Genomic DNA, 20,902 nt, shown 5'->3' with positions numbered 1-20,902 from the left:
TACCAGAGGGGATAAGAGCCTCAGTGGCACCCATACCAGGACGAGAGATCTCCTGAGACTCAGACCAATAGGGTGACTGCCCCCTTCCTTATCTAGTTCTGGGGAATTGGGTCTTTTCTTCTTTGAGGGTCTGAGTGGTTGTAGAGGACCCCCAGGACCTTTGATAACTGCCACAGCAGAGACTGTTTCCAGGGTTCTGAACAACTGGATCCAAAGTACAAGGAGATGACTAGCAGATCTTACATTTGGATGGAAGGTGAGTCTCTCACAGGCAGCAGAAGCAGCTTGAATATCTCTTGCTGTGGTGAAAAGACCTATGGCAGGTCTGGCAGGGTTTGAATCCCGAGCATAACCCACGCTCGAGGCCACAGATCAAGGCCCAAGGACAAAAAGCCCAGATCGGGCACACAAAGAAGAAAAGAGGAAAAAGTACCTCCTCATGGCAGAAACTAACAAAACTAAACATGGGCTAAATAACAAAAAACAAAAAAATTAAAGATACCTAAAGAAAAAGAGAGAGAGAGAGAGAGAGAGAGTGTGAGTGAGCGAGCGCGCGCTAGCAAGCTGCTTGGCTAGCTAATGGACACTGCGACACTCCATCTCGAGCCGCTGGTGGTTGAGAAGGGACTGGAGTGGCCGTGAGTCCACCCCCACTCTGTATATCCTTGTGCTGGAGCACAAGGATATCTAGGGTGCAAGCACAGAGCTGCAGACACTGCTAACAAAAATTTCCGACAAAGAGTGCACAGGCTGAGCGCATCCTGATGTGGAGCACCCATTGGAACACTACCTGAAGAACTACTGTTAGTAAAACATTAAAACTAGTATTAAGAAGAGTCACCTAGTGTACATTTGCACATTGGTTCTCACAAGTCCTCAGCATGTGATTTTCCTGCCATCTATTAGAATCCAATAATTTATAAATGGAAAATAAATTGAAGTTTTCAACTTAGAGAACACTGTGGAAAAACATTCAAAAATTGCAAATGCTGTATTAAAACCCCATTAGGCACACAACAGGGATCTTAGATTATAAAGACAAAAAGGACCATTGTGATCATCTAGTTTGACCTGCTATTAATTCCTGTTTGAACTAGAGCACATCTTTCAGAAAAACATCCAAACTTGATTTAAAATTTGCCAGGGATGGAAAATCCACCATGACCCTTGGAAAATCATTCTAATGGTTGATTACCCTAACTGTTAAAAAATTGCATCCTATATCCAATCTGAATTTGTCTAGCTTTAACTTCCAGCCATTGGATCTTGTTATACCTTTGTGTGCTAGATTGAAGAGGCCTCTGTCAAATTTCTGCTGACCATGTAGGCACCTACAGACTGATCAAGTCACACCTTCACCTTCTCTTCATTAAACTAAATGGACAGTGCTCCTTGAGTCTATCACTATAAGGCATGTTTTCCAGTCCTTTAACAATGCTTGTGGCTCTTCTCTGAATTCTCTCCAATTTACCAACATTCTTCTTGAATTGAAGCAATCAGAATTGGACATGCAGTATTACAGTAGCAGTCACACCTGTACAATATACAGAGGTAATATAACCTTCCCACTCCAACTCAAGATTCCCTTGTTTATGCATCCAAGGATCACCATATTAGTCCTTTTGGCCACAGCATTGCACTGGGAGCTCACCTTCTGAGTGAGGGTGTCAAATTGAAGCAGAAGAGTTCAGTAGCTTTTCAAGCCGTCCTCTCATCAACATAACAGATACAGAACCATACTTGTTTTGGTCCATCCTTTGATCATTTAAGGACAAAGCAGGTTCTGACACTAAGCCACAAAAGGCAGCCCCAGAACAATTTCCTTGACCGGGTTGTAACAAAAGCAGACTCAAGCACTGCTCATTAATAGAACAGTGTTTCCTTCAATAAAAGCTGACCATACTGAGGCGGTAATCAACAGCAGAATTTCAGCCAGACCACTGTACTGTCAGAGTCATTCTGTCAGAAACTCCCACTACTATTTGGTGGTGGTCTGAAATTAAGCAAATATACCTGCTGCATAAAAAAAAAAGTCAGAATGTTAACCTACATGAGAGCCTATATGCTTCTTAAAAATAAGTTCCATATTTCTGTTTTAAAATTGGTTAACAGATGCCAATTGTGATAGTCTGCTTTTAAACTGGTTCAGGTAAAGATGACTATGTAAAACTACAGGCCCAAATTCTGCTTCAAGTGATGTTACTGTAGTCCAGAATAACTCCACTGCATTCAATGAATTCTAATTTGAAATGCTGTGCAGATATTTCTTATCCACTATTTTGACTTATATTCCAGAAGAGCCCTAATACTAAAGCTTTCCTGCAACACAATCCAATATTAACAGCTGATGTGATCAAATGCCAACCACTTGTTCTCAGGTGAAAAATGGAGAGTGCCAAGAGAGGGTTTACGGCACTGCAGAGTACATAAAATGATCACTCCATTTAAATTAGTATGGTATATCACACTTTTCAGCCCACACCATTTTCCTACTACAGGTCCATTTTTGGATCAGGGCTTAGTAAATGCTCAATTGTGCTCTGAGAACCAAACTACTACCTCATTGTGCATGGAGCACCTGCACGGAAAAGGACAGGTAAGCATATGCAAGTGTATGAGTTCAGTTTCCCCCCCCCCCACATGTTTTACATGCATCTGATATCACTATTAGTGTGCGTTTCTAGTAGCACCACAATGTGCAAACATTCCAAACATAAAATTAGGTGTGGTCCTGTCCAAAAAATGCTGGCATTCTAAAACACTTAGAATTGTATTTAATTTCCTCTTCAGCTATTCGCACCATGGGGACAATCACTGTAAAACCAAGAAAAGCACACTAGGCAACAGGATTTTAAAAATGTTACAGGGTAAGGGAAAACAAGACAGCTAAATTTGGAAGCCGGGTTCCCTCTAGTGGCAAATACATATAGTTACAGATGACCTGCAACTGAGAATAAAGCTGAACTGAGAGGGAGAAAGTTTAGTCACTGTTTAAAAAACCTGCTAATAGTTGGTAAAATTGCTTATGTTGCAGCATATGTTGCAGTTGTTGGGTGTTGCAGCACCCAAAATATACTAATTGCTTTCCAAAACAGAGAAAACTAGTCCAGTCCCAGCAGACACAATCTAAAAAGGCAAACAGATGAAAGGTTGGGGAAGAGACAGCCACCCCCCCCGCCCCCAAGCAACATGGTCAAGGTGATCGCTACACAACAGTGAGTTTAAGTTGGTCCACGTTTTTGTTTTAGATGAGTATTTAACGCCAATGACCATTCCTAAATATTTGTACAGGCTCCAATCCTGACTGTACTGTTCTATGTATTGCACGCACAAATTGAAGAGAGTCTCTACCCCAAGAAACTTAGAGCCAAAGTTCCCAATTCTGTGGAGACTTATGCACGTGCTTGACTTTATGTAATGTGAATAGTCCCATAGAATCATAGAATATCAGAGTTGGAAGGGACCTCAGGAGGTCATCTAGTCCACCCCCCTGCTCAAAGCAGGACCAATCCCCAGACAGATTTTTACTCCAGTTCCCTAAATGGCTCCCTCAAGGATTGAACTCACAACCCTGGGTTTAGCAGGCCAATGCTCAAACCACTGAACTATCCCCCCGTCCCACTGAAATCAAAGGCACTGCTCACAAAATGTAAAGTTAAGCACATGTGTAAATCTCTACAGGAGTACAGTCCAAGTAATAAATAATAAATACTTCCTTAAAGATTAAGCATCTCACTTCAGTTAAATGTGTGACCTCAAAAAAATATCCTGAGACGTTTTACCTCCTACAAAGTCCACTAGCAAAACAGGGAAGACCAGACTTAATTTTGATACTTCTAAAATAAAAACAAGCAATGAGAAAAGCTTAAAAGCTTTTCAGGCCTTCTTTGTTAAGTCATATAGTAGCAACAAAATCAATTTTTATTAAAAACATTTGCTAGTCACCTTCGAACATTAGGAAAACACTGTTTTAGGTTTCAATTGAAACCGTACATAGAATTCATAACCAGCTTCATTTTTACAAAAAGTCTCAAGAACTTTCAGATGTGAAAGAGGGAGGTACGTCATTAACATACTTACTCTGTGTATAAATCCTCTATCATTGCAACAATGATAACTATGAAAGAAACTGCAAAGATTTGGCAACCAGAGCCAATAAGCGATGAAAATATTAAAGGATGACTGGATGGTCTAAAAACATCGCCATGGACCTGTTTCCACCCATATTCATCACCCAGATCTCTGTCCTGTGTATAGAAATATAGTTCAGTTATAAATACCATTGCCAAGTAATAATTGAGAAAAACCAAGATGCTAGGTATGAATTAAAGTCTGCCTAACGGAATCCTTAAAGCTAGATAAATTAACTCTACAGGACAAATACTCCATGAAGAACAAACATAAAATGCACAATGAAAGTCACTAGTGGAAAGCTAAATCCATTCAGAATGGTTTTACTTCCCCAACCCACAAATGTCAGTCTTTAGGGGTTTACAGAGACTTCCGAAGCACAGGGGCCCAATAGGGAGGATTTTGTTGTTTGTTTTAATTTTTTTTAAAGATAGCATGTGTAAAATTGGCACTTGTGGAATATGGCTGCTTGAAAGCTCTGGGACAAAAGCCCAAATTATCCGCACAAGAGATTTTATATATATATATATATATATATATATATATATATATATATATATATATATATATATATATATAAAATGGTAATGCATGTGTTCCACAATGCCCTGCCAACGTGCCTCACACATGCGTTGGAGGGACCAGCTCTAGCAGGGCCAGAGGGGAGCTCAGTTTCCATACCCAGTTAGTTTTTGGCCCTTCTACACAGGAATGTGCCAGCTAGTGCCAGCCATGGTAATGTGTACAATAGGAACTAGCACTGGACTGGGTGGACCAAACATTTCACAAGCAGCAGAGTTTATGAACTCTCAGCTACTACAACCCTAAGCAGAATTCAAAGCTGCAACCTAGAAGTGAAAGGCTATTGTCTCATCACCAATCCTCTGTGCAGTCTGTCCCAACAGCTTTAAGTTTCCTAATTCAGTCCTCAGTAGCCAGCAACCGATTCTTGTAACAGGAAATTAGGTTGCTCTAGTTGGGAAATCTGAAAGCCATTCTCTTCTGGAGAGAATTCCCTGACCACTTCCTAGACAAATTTTCTCCACAAATTTATTTTCTATTTTGGTGAAGAAAACTATTCATGAGCACCAATGAAATCAACACCAGAAAAAGCAATAGGTCTTACTAAAATTTTTAAGAACTTAGTGCAAGTCTTACCATATCATCCATTTCTTCTTCTTTGCTATATCGTGCATAATCTTTTCGCAATGTTCTCATTAATATCATAGACACTAAACCCACCAGAAAGATGACCATCATGAAGGAATTGAAAATTGAAAACCAGTGAATCTACAAGAAAAAAAAGACTCAATTTTAAGTACTGTAGGTACATATTAGTGCCCAATAAGAGTCAGTACAAACTATTGTGCTAAGTATCTAAAGCTTGGACAAATCCTATTAAATATAGCTTGCAAAATTTTGCTAGTTTTCATCATCTTCCGCAACACATGTTGAATGTGTCCATTAGTCAAACTAAGCTCCTACAGAACATTAATAGTTAAATCTCAACATTTTCCTTCTTACAACCAAAGGCATTCAGTCCAGAAGATTCCCATTCTGATTTGAAATCCCAATAGGCACTTTACTGGAACCTCGAGCCATCCTATTGAATAGCAGACGGGTCAAGCACCATTAACAGTTTTAAGCTATACCACAGTTGCAGTTGCAATATTTTGTTTCCATTTGAGACAAAACAATCAATGCTGCAAAACCACATCATAAAGTAACATGCTATTTCCCTGAGACAAAATGGGTGAGGTAATATATTTTATTGGACCAACTTCTCTTGATGAGAGAGGCTTTCAAACTAACAAAGCGCTCTTCGTCAGGTCATGCTATTTAACTGTCTGCTACCTCTCCGCTCCAGAATGATTCTATTGTAAAAAACATTACCAGCATAGCTCATGCTGCAATGTCACACATCAGACTAGGAATAGTAATCTGAGTGGGACTGAATTTTGCAAAACCTAAGGAAAAAGTTGAGCTTGACCATGGGAAACATTCCTACATCTGTTACTACATGAGATGAAATCTTGGCAAACTAGTTGTAGGTCAGGTCAAAAGTGTGGCACAATGTACAATGAAAGTTATTAGCTCTGGGAGTAACTAACATTTAATTTATTTAAAATATCCTTCCAATGCTGAATAATTCTAACCTACCTCAAAAACGTCACTCAAAAAAACCAAACACAACCCAAATATGACATTTATTAGTTGCTACCAACTTTGAAATTTAGTATTGCAGGGACTATTTTAAAATCTTAAGAACATTCCTTGGGAAAATTTAGAACTTGAAAAGCAGTGTCATAATTTGCAGCTAAGGGGACCAACATACATCTCCCTGTTCAAAACTGAAAAACACATTGACAATCAGCTAGTAACTAACATCTACCTTACCAGAAGAAGAGCTATGTACAGAGTGCTTGTAAGTAGTTTTAACTAGAGATGTGCCCACCCCAAGTTCAGATCAAGATACGAACTTCCCCAGAGACCAGGGACTTCAATTTGAGCTCATCTCTTGTTCTAGCACTGGTTAATTCTCTACCCGAGAAAAATAAATCAGGATTTAGCATGAAAAGTGTACACTTCCCCCATACCTGTTCACTATGCTGTTAGCACTTTCAGCAGTCTGTGAAACTGTTCCACTGTCCATTAACTGTTCTCATTATTAACATGGGAAAGAAGAGCCATTTTGCCTTATCATCAAAATGACACTGGAGATTTTCAGTTATTAATATTTTCATATTGCTGCAATCATTTCACAAGTTCATACAAAGTGGAAAAGAGGCAGAGGACGATTGCCACAGCAGACAGTAAGCCGCTGATCTTTAAAAACCCCATCCAAATTCTACTCCAACTCCACCCTGAAATCCCAAATGGGACAATGGCAGTAAAAGGCTTTAGGAGAATTCGATACCATAATTCGAGCTGCTACCTGTCTGCTTCAATGAAAAGTGCAGCTTACCTGTCTAAATCAAAAGGATTGTTGTTTTTTCCCCAATTCAAAACAAAAACACAACCAGTAAATAGAGTGGGCAACTGATAGGTCCTAAGCGATACTGATTCAGCACCATTTACCTTCTTCTGTTGTGAGCATAACATTAATGCTGCTTAGGATATATCAAGGCGGAACAACTGTTTACTGTACTCTGCTAGGAGAGGGGATGGGAGCAGGACACAAGTATAGCAGGGGAGCAGAATTAAAAAGGCTACTGGGACAGTTTCAGATAGACTCAATCAGTCAGAAAGTCTCTATACAGCATTTTCTCATGAAGCAGCACAATGTGTGCTCCCTACTGCATCTCTGACATCTTTACACTTGAGTAACTATTCATAAGAATTCATACATGCTGCCTTCTTAACTTACGGGGTGCTGCAGAGAAAAGTTTTCCCATGAAGAGTGCTATTCCACAAGTAGCCTCATGTTAAAAATAAAATCAACTGGATTGAGCCATTTTTACATTTTTAAGTATTTTATCTGCACCCTTCTCAAAAGGCACAAAGCTACCTCCAAAACATTTTACCTCTCCTTTATCACTACAACAGCAGCATTTGGAGCAGCATGGAGAACTGTTCCACTGGCCTTTCTGAACCAGGGTACATTTCAAAGGAAGTTTTGTATGGTTGTTTTAGAACTACATACTCTGTGTTGAAAGAAAGATGGGTCAAGGTACTTGTCAAATCGATCTTCAAACTTCACATCTGATTTTTTCCATTTCACCTGGAGATAGAAAAGATTTATACTTGAAAAGCCCACACTTGCTCAGCCATAAATCCATAGGGATTTACAAACTGTCCATTTCAGACTTTTTTCTTCAGTTTAAAAATGAATTTATGAGATAGCAAAAGGTGCTGGGCTGACAGCCCCTAAAGACTAAAATCTACAGAACAGGAACAGCATAAGCAACAGCAATGAATATTTCCCCATGCTGCCCTGCAAACTACTCCAACCCTCATCTGAGAAAGCACATGTAAGAACAAGGAAGAAGATTAGTCTTGGGTACCCGTAGGCCAGGTCCACATTACAGAGTTAGGTCGACCCAGTTGCATTGCTCAGTGGTATGAAAAATCTACACCCTTGAGCGACATCGTTAAACCAACCAAACCCCCCAGGGAGATAGCACTACATTGACAAAAGAATTCAATTATCGCTTCTATGGGCAGTGGATTAACTACAGTGATGGAAGAACCCCTCCTGTCGCCATAGTAAGTGTCTACACTGAAGTGCTATAACGGTGCAGCTGCAGTGCTGCAGCTGTGCACCACTGTAATGGCTTAAGTGTAGACATAGCCTTAGTCCTCAACAATGGTTCTTTTTTTAATTGTTATATGTGCCTTACACTTTCCATTTCAAGTCCTGTTTTAGGTTACTCGTCATTTTGACAAAGTAACTGTTCAGGCAGACGTTCTCGTGCCAGGTGTCTGCCTCAAACTAAATGTTTCTGGAAAGTTTTTGCTGAAACAGTTCAGTTGTTCTTGGAATAAGGTTATTAAGGAAAGACGCTTTGCCAAGTTAAAATTCTTAAACAACAGTTTCATGCAGAAGCTCTAGTACCTCTGTGTTGGAGCAAGGACTTACGTTTGGCAAGAGTTGCCCCAGATTGAGGGACATGCCTTTTCCCAGCCCCTTGAAAATCCACCCAAATTTAGTCATGTTACAAGCTTTTGAAAAAAAGCATTTTGGACATTCTCAACAGAGATTTGCCACAGGGTGGCAGCTAAATTCTTCAAAGAAAAATCCATTATGTTAAGAAAATCTAATATATTAGGTAGATGTGTTAGTGTTAATAACGAAGAACTTTAAGTGTAAATGTGAGACTGTCTGTTAAAGTAAAGCAGTGTAGTGGAAGGTACACATAAGCGCGCATGTGTGTGTATGTACTGTTAGCATACAGTTCATTAAATAAACCACAACATTAAACTGGTTTTACTTTCAATACTCTTACTTTTCCTCTTTTCTGCTACATCCAAGAGGCCCAGGGGTGCTTTCCCCTCTCCTCAATCATTGGTGGGTGCATACTGAGACCTTCAGGCCAAGCTTCTTCCCAATGCCAGCAACAGCATTGGCAGCTGTGGGAACTCTCCTCCCAAGCAGGAGAGAGATGCCTCCTGGTGACAAAGCACCTCAGCAGAGCAGGAGCTGATCAGACCATGGTCCTTGTTTGCCCATTTAGGGGGAACCTTGCTCTGCACTAGGAACCGGACTAAGATACCATTATCATCTGTCACATAGGTCATTCAACTACTCATTGATGTAAACTGCCCTGGGACAAACAAACCTGTGAACTAGATAGGACCGTTACTTGTAGATTTGAAATTTGATTCCAAGTACGCTAGTGTCATTAGGCATGAAACATGACATAGGAAAAGACCAATATATGCACACTTTCAGACACATTTTGCTTTTCTCTAAAGCCATGACAGGATGACGGCCAGGCCAAATTTCAGTGAGTGGCACTGCAATCCTGTGCATCAGGTCAAAACACTCAGCCCCGTGGGACAGGAGCAGCTGCTGAGCGGTGAGTGTGGGATGGGTTCGCTCGCCAATACTCCTCCTTCCCCCAGGGCCACCGCCTCTGTCCACACAGCTCCGGGGGAAATGAATGTTTGCCTGGTTTTACACCCCTAGTTTTATGATTTCTGTGGGTGCAACTGAACCATGAACCCATATTAAAGCCACCCTGTTTACATGCTTCAGTTAGTTGTTTAAAATGCATTATATCAGCATTTAAAATGTAATTCTACAAACTGCAAGTTATAGAAAAGATGCATCTTCACTTATGATAGCTTTCCCTGTAAAAACACAGACATCAATTTTGGATATGTGAGTAACTATTCCTAATGTACTATACCCTGCAGAATTTCTTATCCCCTGTGTATATTCCTGCATTACTTACTGAATATGACATTTGGATTTTGGTATTTGGAACCAATTTGACCTTTCCTTCACTTGTCAGATTCACATCCACAATTCTATTTCCATTAAAACCAATTTCAAGTTTTTTGTAGGTCCAAAGATAATAGTCTTCCCCATTTTCATCTGCTTCACCAACAATACCTGTAGAAGAAACAAGTATTGTATAAGACACAACACGCAAATTACAAACATTTTTCAAGAGTATTTTGTGAATAATTTCATGAACATTTGATATGCTATGGCACACTACAAAAATAATCTTGGTAGCTAAATTAACATTACAAAAAAAAAAAATCAGGACATACATTTAAGTCTTCCTTGTTTTTGAACTAGTGTGTTTGATAGTGTTGCACCTTCAAGCAACTGATTTGCTAGACCAGTAGACCGTGATGATATCACAGTAAATGTACAGGTGCAGATAACAAGGACCATATTAGTATTGCAAGACACAGTTTTATCGATGTTCCTTCTAACTTTTAATCTGAGTGCCAGTATAAAGTTTATGACCAAAACTTTAATTCCAATCCCTCCCCCTCTTACTTTCTCCTCTCCCTTGTTCCATCTATCCTTTCATTCACTCACTCTTTCCTCCTCTGTGACTCACTTCACATTAATTCTATATCCCACATTCATTATTGCCACCTCTGCCTCATCACACTCCCCCACACCTTGTGTCCTAATTTTCACTCAATTTTTTTCTGCTGTTTGTCAGAAACAAAAGGTCCTGACTGCTCTACTTTTGCTGATGGACACTGGCAAGATCTTTCATGGCCCCATTCATCTCCATTTCCTGAGTGACAAAGCAAAATACAAACACTTAACTATTTTGCTACACATCATTTTAGGAGAAATATCCAGTCTGATCCTATCCTAATTCTAGAGGTGCTCCTCAACTCCAGGAAGAGAGGTGATCAGACACCACTAGAGAGACTGGGTTGATTGCATTACTGATTTTCATTATCTGTTACAAGTTTCTTCATTTTCATGTAGCTGCTGCAACATTTCTTCTCTGTCACACAAGAGTTCCACAGAATCCGGGACTGTATCATAAAAGTTGGGTTCAGTAGCCATTGAGTACATGGGCCTCAGCCATGGAACACATACCCTCCCTCCTAAGAATAACTTCAAGGACACATACTTCAGGTTCTTCATAACACCTCAAACAAACAGGATGCCTTTGGCAGCTACAAACTGTGGTGAAGAGCCATGTATAAAAACATAAGAAGGACCCCAATTTTTTTATAAAGAAAACAAGATTCAGAATTGAGACGTTCTACCTCTTATAATATTAGCATCCAAAGTGTGCAAACATATAGGAAGACATGTCTAAAAAAAAGCAAGCAGGTGAAAGGCAATGGAAAGGGTTTCCCCAAAGGAACAGATATATGAAAAAACAGCACTTGAAGGTTATCTATGCCCTTTATTTTTCAAGATAGTATTTTTCTTCACATCTCATTCAAGCTCCTCTGTTCAGTGTTGCCTCACGTACACCGTGCAGGAAGAACATTTGCCGATTTGTGGCTATGCTGACATCTGCTCTGCTGGTGTTGCCCAAAGCCACAACACTCTGGATCTCTAAACAGCTAAAAGGATATTCAGATCAACCACCTCTTGAAGGAGTATGTTAACACACCAATACAACCAATCAAGGAGACTGCATGCCATAGAGCCGAGTCAGTCTATTATCTGCCATGGCTCTGTAGCAAGTCTGAAGAAAAGTATTCATCTCATTTTGCCTGGATTCAATTTAAAACAACAAAGGCTAGGTAACCTTCTAGATGTCAGTAAATCAGATGCAGTCCTTCCAATAGTAATTTGAGGTCAATGCCTTTTCATTGCCTACATACAAGAGTTATTGTAAGCTATCTAGATATCATCTAGCGAGCGCTCTTCCATTTCCAGGCCTTTCAAGCTTTCCTCCTAAGTGTAACTTCAAGTGTTGATGGTGTGTCACACTGGTAAATCCAACAGTGGCCTAACAGTCGCTCCCATAGTGGACAACCAGAAGGAACAGAACAGAACATGCTGGCAGGCAAACTTCTACCATGCTCATAGGCAGAATTAGGAGAGTCATATAAAGAAGACCATTTTGATGGGAGCTCAGATTTCTTGACACCTGTTAAGAAAAGTGGTCTGCTTTACCAAATAAGTTAAGCATATACTGCCTAGAATTCATAGCAAGAGGCCATGCCATTTGAATTCTATTCCCCCAAACTCTTCAGAACAGACTTGCTTTCTATTAGTAGCACATGGTAGGGCTCAGCTAACCCATTAAGGAGACACAGTAACAAGCTGAACCAAGAAAAAACCCACCAAGGCCTTATCTACACTAGGAACATTTTACAGTGTTAAAAAATATGGTGCTTAAAATGCAGACAGGCAAGTCTACAGTAGGCCTCCCAAGGGTGGTAAACTTGTGGAAACAAGCTGAACCGATGTTAAGGCCAATGGGTAACAGCAGGAACGCAGATTCAACACAAAGAATCCCTAAAAAAATGCTAACAGGTTCCAGTTACTGAAAATCCAATTTCTGTCATTCCCAGCACTCCAAGAGAAAATTCTCACCCTCCAAGGTATTTACAGGACACTACTCACTAATATCTAGGTTCTCACCCATTACCCTATAAATTCCCCACTGGTTCTACCAATGGCTCAGCTCCACTAATGGTAGCAACAATGGAAATGCTAGTGTACGCAAGATACAGCTGGTCATTGGTGTTTGTACTGTTAGGTTCTGAGCAGGATTAATCAACATGGTGGGCTCCTGCCATTGCTGCCAGTAGAGGAAGTGAACCATTGGTAGCAACTGTGGAAAATGTTTGGTGCTATGGAAGCAGTGAGCCTGAAGCGGCTCTAAAGCAGTGCCTAAATCAAACCACGCTTACTGTTTCACAAACTATGATCAAGCCTGAGCTTAACAAGTTCCTGAATTTGGCCCTGTCTAGACTTGCGGATAGCCACTTTTCAGCACCAGTTCAACTACACTCACTGCTGACAACCCTGTAAGCAATGGATGAATTTTCTGGTGCAGATACAGCTCAACACTGAGGGAGTGAACTGCAGCTCTGATAGTTCCACTTTGCCTTACTGGAACCAGAACCTTCTATCCTGCTGCCTTCATGTGTGATGCAAACAAGTTATACCTGTTATAATAATGGTAATCTGTGCTATGTTGATCCATTAACTATAAAAAGGTGAGGCCTGGCTCCAACAAATGCAACAACCAAGATTAGCCTTCACCATTACATTGAAAGAGGCCCAGAGTGTTCATCTGGAAGCTACACTGCAGGCAGGGATAAACAGTCTGCATAAAAGCATACCATTCATTTGAAGTTACAAATAAATATTAGAATCACATTAAAACACGTTTTTCAGCATACATAACATTTAGTCAATATATACAAGATTCACTAATTATATTAGAAATATTTCTATCCCTATTGTTTCTAGATTGCTTGTGTTTCTAGCTCAAATTTGAGCATCTAGTCCTCCATTCAACTTATCTAGGTGCTCCAGTCTGAGTACTGTGTAAAACAGGGATAGGCAAACTTTTTGGCCTGAGGGCCATGTGACGGGTTGGATCACAGAACCCCTCTTGGGAGCTGCCACCCGATGTGCCAAGGCTACTTCTGCCCCCTGCTTTCCCTGCCAGCTCTGGACCCCAGCACCCTGTTTTGCTAAGCCAGACACTCCCGTCTGCTCCAATACAGACCCAGGGTCTGAATTACTTGCCCCAAAGCTTCAGGTTTACCTGAAAGCAGCTCACAGAAGCGTTCCTGTCTTTAACACTCAGATGCCCAACTCCCAATGGGGTCTAAACACAAATAAATCCATTTTACCCTGTATAAAGCTTATGCAGGATAAACTCAAATTGTTCAGCCTCTATAATACCTGATAGAGAGATATGCACTGCTGTTTGCTCCTCCAGGTATTAATACATACTCTGAGTTAATTAATAAGCAAAAAGTGATTTTATTAAATACCGAAAGTAGGATTTAAGCGGTTCCAAGTAGTAACAGACAGAACAAAGTAAGTCACCAAGCAAAATAAAATAAAACACACAAATCTATGTCTAATCAAACTGAATACAGATAATCTCACCCTCAGAGATGCTTCAGTAAGTTTTTTCCTCAGACTGGACCCCTCCCAGGCCTGGGCACAATTCTTTCTCCTGGTACAGCTCTTGTTCCAGCTCGGGTGATAGCTAGGGGATTTTTCATGATGGCTCCTCTCCTCCTCTGTTCTCTTCCACCCCTTTATATATCTTTTGCATAAGGCGGGAACCCTTTGTCCCTCTGGGTTTCCACCCCACCCCCACTGGAAAAGCACCAGATTAAAAATGGATTCCAGTTCAGATGACATGATCACAAGACTTCATTACCCACTTGCCAGCACACATATATACAGGAAGACTCACAGGTAAACACAGCCATCTGCAGACAATGGGAGTCATCAAGCTTCCAAACCACTATTAATGGCCCACACTTTGCATAATTACAATAGGCCCTCAGAGTTATATTTCATATTTCTAGTTTCAGATACAAGAGTGGTACATTTATACAAATAGGATGATCACACTCAGTAGATTGTAAGCTATGTAATAATAACTTATGTGACGAAGTGGGGGATTTTCTTGTTTTTTCTCGTTTTCGGTGGGGTTTCAATGGTTTGCATGCGGAGGGGGTGGGACTCAGTTTCCCTGGGTGTTACTGGTTTAATGAGGTGAGGGGTGAGGGAGTTTGTTGTTACAGAGGACTGGAGAGGGAACTTGGGACCCCAGCCAATTGCCTGGAGGATGGATACCCCAGCGACCGGTGGCCTGAGACCCCGACCCGGAGACCCAGCTCAGGAGTTGCAGCCGGTTCTGGCCAGTGGAAGAATAATGGGCTGCAGAGTGAGGACCCAGTGACCTAACCAGCCGGTTCCAGCCAGAGGACAGAAGCGAGGAGAGGAGGCCCCAGTTTACAACCCTGTTCACCTGGAGAGAAGACAATGGACAGAGGCGGGGCTTGGGGCCAGGGATCTCAGATGCCGAGCTGGGAAGCAGGGGGGCTCAGGGTTGGAGAGGGGGAGCAGGCAGATCCCACCTGGATGCAGAGAGACTGGGATGTGCTGGGCTGAGGGAGGCCAGGCCTGAGGCCCTGAGAGTTTCCTGTGCTGTGTTCAACTCTCAATAGACCCTCCTGTTTTATGCTGGCTGAGTGTCACTCCGGTCGAGAGAACAGGGTTGCATCAACCCCTTTGGGGATGGAGGCCCCGGGGGTCCAGAGCGAGTGGACTCCCTGAGGGGGCCCCCGGCGAGAGGCAGACGTGCTAAGGCTCAGAGAGGTGTGGCTCGAGGAGGTGGTGGGGCCTGACCCCGGGAGAGAGTGGACCCTTGAGAAGGGCTGTTGCACTGAAAGGGGCACCCCCCCACGGACCGCACGGCACCAAGAGTGGGCACGATCTGTGAGTCCGTGACACCTTACAAGAGACCTTTTGCATGAAGCATATTCCAGTTACATTATATTCACTTATTATCATGTTTTTAACAAACCATATAGACTGCACAATGTCACAGGCCACATCTGGGTATGGAAATTGTATGGTGGGTCATGAATGCTCATGAAATTGGGGGTTGGGGTGCAGGAAGGGGTAAAGGTTCCAGCTGGGGGTGTGGGCTCTGGGGTGGAGCCAGAAATGAGAAGTTCAGGGTTCAGGAGAGGACTTCGGGCTGGGGCAGCAGGTTGGGGTGGGAGGGGCATAGGGGCTCCAGCTGGGGGTGCGGGCTCTGGGGCTGAGGGGGAGAGGTGGGGGCAGGAGGGTGCTCCAGGCAGGGACCGAGGGGTTCAGAGGGGGATCAGAGCTGGGGGTTGGGGCACAGGAGGGTGTCAGGGGTGCAGGCCCCATTAGATCGACCACTGTGCACCGATCCGGTGGGTAGTGTAGACAAGCCCTATGTAACTGTGCTGTTTGGCCAGGAACATTACTCAATGATCTAATTTTGAATGCTAACATCAGCAGCTGAAAAGCCATTGGTAGCAAGAAAAGTCAGCCACAACTGCTCTTAAAAAGCCTGCTAAGAGTTGTAAGGAGAGTGTAATAATGGCTGCTTTGATTGACTTCACATGGTGCTTTCAAAGCAGCACCTCTTGCAGTGTATGAATTTAATAGTTCACATGCCACAACCACTCCTGTACTGCCATGCTCATCAGGACTTATACCTCAAAATACTCCTCCCCAAAACTTGTTCTGAATTTTTAAACTTACTTTTGTAGCATTTGTATTTTCTGTGCTAGTGATTTTGTCTACATATGTAAAAGGAGAAAAGCCCTGCTGCTGGTAGAAAATACTGCCACACTAGTTAAGTGGGGCTCAGGTTTCAACAGGTACATGAGAAACAAAATAAAGTAGGATGGTTGAAGCAAGAACTCCAGATGATGCTTGGCCAGACAAGATAAAGAGTCCTAGTCTGAAAGCAGCATGCCAAGTTCTTTAAAGCCTGTGTATTCCTCATGATGTTTACATAACACAACTGACAGACACCAGTACTCTTAGAGTACAAGCAGAGAAACAAGAGAAAGGGGTTGAAATTCTAGAAGGAGGCAGAGGAATAATTTCATAACAGAAATCCTACTGAATTATCTTATTGTCTCTGTAATTATCCAAGAATAAGATTTCTACCAGTCACAACCCAGAAAATAAGCTATCAGCTCATGAATCACATTTAAACTATCCTGCATGGGCCAGTGGTTAAAGCAAAGAACTGGAGATCTGGGGTCTAAGAGCCAAGGAACAAGATAACATACTGTCATTTCGTCATTGCTCTGCCATCTGCGTGATTGACTATCACCTCAAATGTGAGAACAGAGATTGATCATCACTTCAAACATGAGAACAGCATGATGAACCAAACCCTATAAACTTGTATGAGGATAAATCCCTATAAAAACAGACCCTGAAGACTAAGGACTTTGGGTCTGATTCTGCAAACCAACCTCCAGGAGCATCAGATGCACATCTGACAAGGCCCTGCTCCACCCTCGTGTCCAGGCCACCTGGCCAGTGACTTGACATGAACAACTCCTAAGCTGGTAACTATAACTGATTGCTTTGCTTACTCTGATTCTTTCTGTATTTGCAATAAATATGGCATATTGCCTTATTCCCTTTAACAAGATCTTGCTGGTTTTTATTTTATTGGTATAACATTTGAAGGGGACTCCTCTGCACACCGCTTGGGGGTGTCGAGGCACCAGCGAAGGGATGTGAGGACCTGCCGTGCACCGTGACCACTGAATTAAAGTAGTTGCGCCCCAGGCTGTAGGCCGAGGCGAGCCACATCTGCAACGGTCTGAGCCGGAGTCTGGCGTGCCAGCTCACGTAAGTGCAAGACACCACATGGCCAAGGAAACTCATGCATCCCCTTGCTGTTGAGGTTGGGAATTGCAGGAGACTTTGAATGTTGTCCCTAATGGCTCAGAATCGGGACTCCAGCAGAAGGGCCTGCGCCTGGACACAGTCTAACACTGCCCCAATGAATTCTATTCTCTAGGTTGGTTCCAGGGTCGACTTCCCCACGTTGAAGAGGAGACTCAACTGCTCAAACATGCACCTGACCAAGTAGAGTTGGGACTACACCTGTGCCCTGGTGCGGCCCCTGAGCAGCTAATCGTCGAGGTAGGGGTATACCTGCACCTGCTGTTGACGGAGGAAGGCAGCCACAACCAACATGCACTTGGTGAACACTCGGGGGTCCGTTGAGAGGCCGAATGGAAAGGCAGTGAATTGATAATGTTCGTGGTTGACCATGAAGCACAGGAAGCGCCTGTGCACTGGACGAATCACTATGTGAAAGTACACGTCTAGAGATGGAATAATGGTGGCTAGGGAGACCATATGGAACTTCAACTTTACCATGAATTTGTTGAGCCCACGCAGGTCCAGGATGGGTCTGAGACCCGCCCCCCCCCCCCCTTGGCCTTGGGGATTAGGAAGTATTAGGAGTAGAATCCCTTGCCCCGTAGCTCCAAAGGAACCTCCTCCACTGCTCCCATGGCGAGGAGCACCAAGAGGCTTGGTGTGAATCATAGGCGACCTCGGCGCTGTCATGGCGATGAGGTCCCTTGTGGCTGCAAAGGTGTCCAGAGTGGACAGTAGCTGTACCTCCTTAATGCTGTGGGTTGGGGAGTGCAACAGCACTGGACTCGATGCCCCCCCACTCCCCGGGGACAAAGTCGACAGTGCTGCTTCCACAGGCTTTGGCACTGGGTGCTCCTCTCGAGGACGTGCCCCATTGACCAGCACCAGGGGGGTGAGCCTCTGTGACGGAGAGCCACTCCTCCCTTGCTTCTGCGCCAGGGAGTGGGAGTGGTGCCAGGTCGATCCCGCCGATTTCGGCGCCAGGGAGCAGCGGTGCTGTGGGTCTCTACCAGAGTCGCTCTGCAGTGCCGCTTCCACCACTGCCACCGGGGCGCTACGCACCGAAGAACTCTGTGTCGGGTCCTGCCACGCCGAAGGAGGTTGAGGTCGACGTGCCGCCTCCATAAGGAGCTGCTCAAGGCAAGAGTCTCGCTTCTTTTTGGTTCTAGGGCAAAACCCTTTGCAAATCCTGCACCTATCGGCTTGATGAACCTCCCCCAGACATTTCAGACAGTTCCAATGACCGTCACGAGCGGTAAGAAAGAACTGAGGGGGTGCCAGGTCGGCAGGGTCATATATTAAGTGTAATGAAAATGCCACTCCAAGAGGCTCCATAGCCGACCCGACAGGAGCTACTAGGGGAAAAAACTTTCCCATGACTGTGCACACAGCATGTGCACACCTAATTGGAATCGATATAAGCAATCACTCAAAGAAGAACTTTCAAACTTCCAACAAGAACATTTTTACTTATGTTTTAGTTAATGAAGGATTTTCTCAATATAACATAAGAAGTGCATTAGCTGTATTGGAGGACTGTTGCAAGTAATTTAATCATAACCACCCACCCAAGAAGTTTACTGCGTCACATATTGCGCTGTCATTAATCTCTCTTAAATTTCCTATCAGATAGGCACTAAACATACATGAAAAGCTTTGAGTTACACTAGAAATAGATAATAACCAGAGTAGCAGTTGAGCAAATATTAATGCTTTATTGGAGAAATGTTTAAGTGCTCAGAAAAATACACATTTTAAGCTTTCACTCCTGAGGCTAGTAATCGTGACCACATCCACCTGAGGGAGAGCTGAGCAGTATCATGCAGGATATTGACTATCAAAAGGGATCCTGGCTAGTGGCTTGGTCTTTTTATTGTTATTAAACTACAGTCACATACATCCCTTCTGGGAAGGGGCAGAAAACTTTGTCTTGTGACTCGGACAGAAAATAATTCACCTGAACACAAGGTTTATGTGAAACTTAACACTTTTTCCTTGAGCTTACATCCAGTTCCATAAGATTGTCTTTTTCTTTTTTTTCAGGGAGGGGTTTGGGGGGGAGGGGACGGGGAGAGAACGACAAAGACAACCATGGAATCCTCCAGGGAAAAAGCCATTTTATCCCCAAGATCTTCTGGGAGTATAAGCAGACCCTAAGAAGATACAGGGAAGAGCCCCACCTAGCATTAGAAAACCTGAGGAATGAAAAACCCCTCTACTCTAGTTGTTTTCTGCTGCTGTAGTCTGGTCCAAAGAGCTCCTGATGGGCTAAACACAGTTTGCCTGAGCAGATGTGCCATAATTATGTTCTTAATTCAAAAGTTAAGCACGTTTTAAATTAGAGTTTACATCAACTCAACTCTGATCCTCTGCACTAGATCTCAGCTAGGGAAGTTCTGTAAACTAGACTCTTTGTGCTTCAAAGTGGCAATAAAAAGTTAGAAATGTTCCAAAAAAAATCTATTGTTAGGGGGTCATGTCTCAAATTTTCTGTCCAATTTGTTTCAAATTTGGTAGGGGGAAAAAAAACCTGACATGGCCACAAGCCTAGCCTGGTAATTTTGAAACCAATATGACTCTTTGTGGATCTTGGGAGGAAGAGCTGCCAAAAATCTAGTTTATAATAGAAACTCAGTTGCTCTTCTAAGTACAGAGCATAGCTACTTCAACTCCATAATAAGACCTGTGAAATTAGGTTGACTGGTATAACCAGCAGGAGAGAAGCTCTCATTCAACTAATTGTGCTGAGCCCTTGTTTCTGTCACTTTAGACTGATCTGAGGTTTCCTACTCCCTCCACCAAGGTCCACCTTGTACTTCCTCCTCTCTATAATCAGACTATGAGAGCTCAAGTACCTATGTAAACATGCAGAATTTGACCAAATTAAAAGATGGAAATCTGCATTGGCAGAAAAACTTGGACACAAAACTTAGCAGGCAAAAAAGTTTGCCACTAGTGTACAAGCGGCATCTAAAACCTCTTCCCAGTAGGCATAAATAAGGTGGGGGGAAGGGGAGTTACGAGGAAGGTTGAGATGTCACAGATGGACACCATTTGGTTAAGGAGAAGTGTTTTGATCCAAGATTAAAGCACAACTTCTAGACCAAATTAAGGATGTCCAACAAATCCCTGCTCAGAAGAGGGACTTCCAAGAGAGTCAAGACAGACTGCAGAAAGAACAGACTGATAATTTAGGCATCCCTGGTTTAGTGCCATTGACTCAAGAGGAATCACACCAAGACACTGTCCTGCACAACTCCTCCACTAATATTTTCATGTATTAAGAATGTAGAACAGGGGTCGGCAACGTTCGGCACGCGGCTCGCCAGGGTAAGCACTCTGGCGGGCCGGGCCAGTTTTATTAACCTGCCGCGTCAGCAGGTAAATAAAACTGGCCCAGCCCGCCAGGGTGCTTACCCTGGCGAGCCATGTGCCGAACGTTGCCGACCCCTG

At 42.9% G+C, this 20,902-nt stretch overlaps 1 protein-coding gene across 1 annotated transcript in view; it reads right to left on the bottom strand.

The window, feature by feature from the left end:
* TM9SF3 (transmembrane 9 superfamily member 3) overlaps nt 1-20,902 on the bottom strand; it is an 83,107-nt gene that overhangs the window by 32,268 nt on the left and 29,937 nt on the right. Inside the window, exons 4-7 of the mRNA XM_034775559.1 lie at nt 10,029-10,189; nt 7,775-7,852; nt 5,290-5,421; nt 4,081-4,247 (exon numbers count right to left, since the gene is read on the bottom strand). Of these exons, the coding sequence (XP_034631450.1) occupies nt 4,081-4,247; nt 5,290-5,421; nt 7,775-7,852; nt 10,029-10,189 (538 nt within the window). The remainder of the gene's footprint in view (nt 1-4,080; nt 4,248-5,289; nt 5,422-7,774; nt 7,853-10,028; nt 10,190-20,902) is intronic.

Source organism: Trachemys scripta, chromosome 7, assembly GCF_013100865.1.
Source record: "Trachemys scripta elegans isolate TJP31775 chromosome 7, CAS_Tse_1.0, whole genome shotgun sequence".
NCBI lineage: Eukaryota > Metazoa > Chordata > Testudines > Emydidae > Trachemys > Trachemys scripta.
This window is presented reverse-complemented; position numbering and strand designations above follow the sequence as displayed.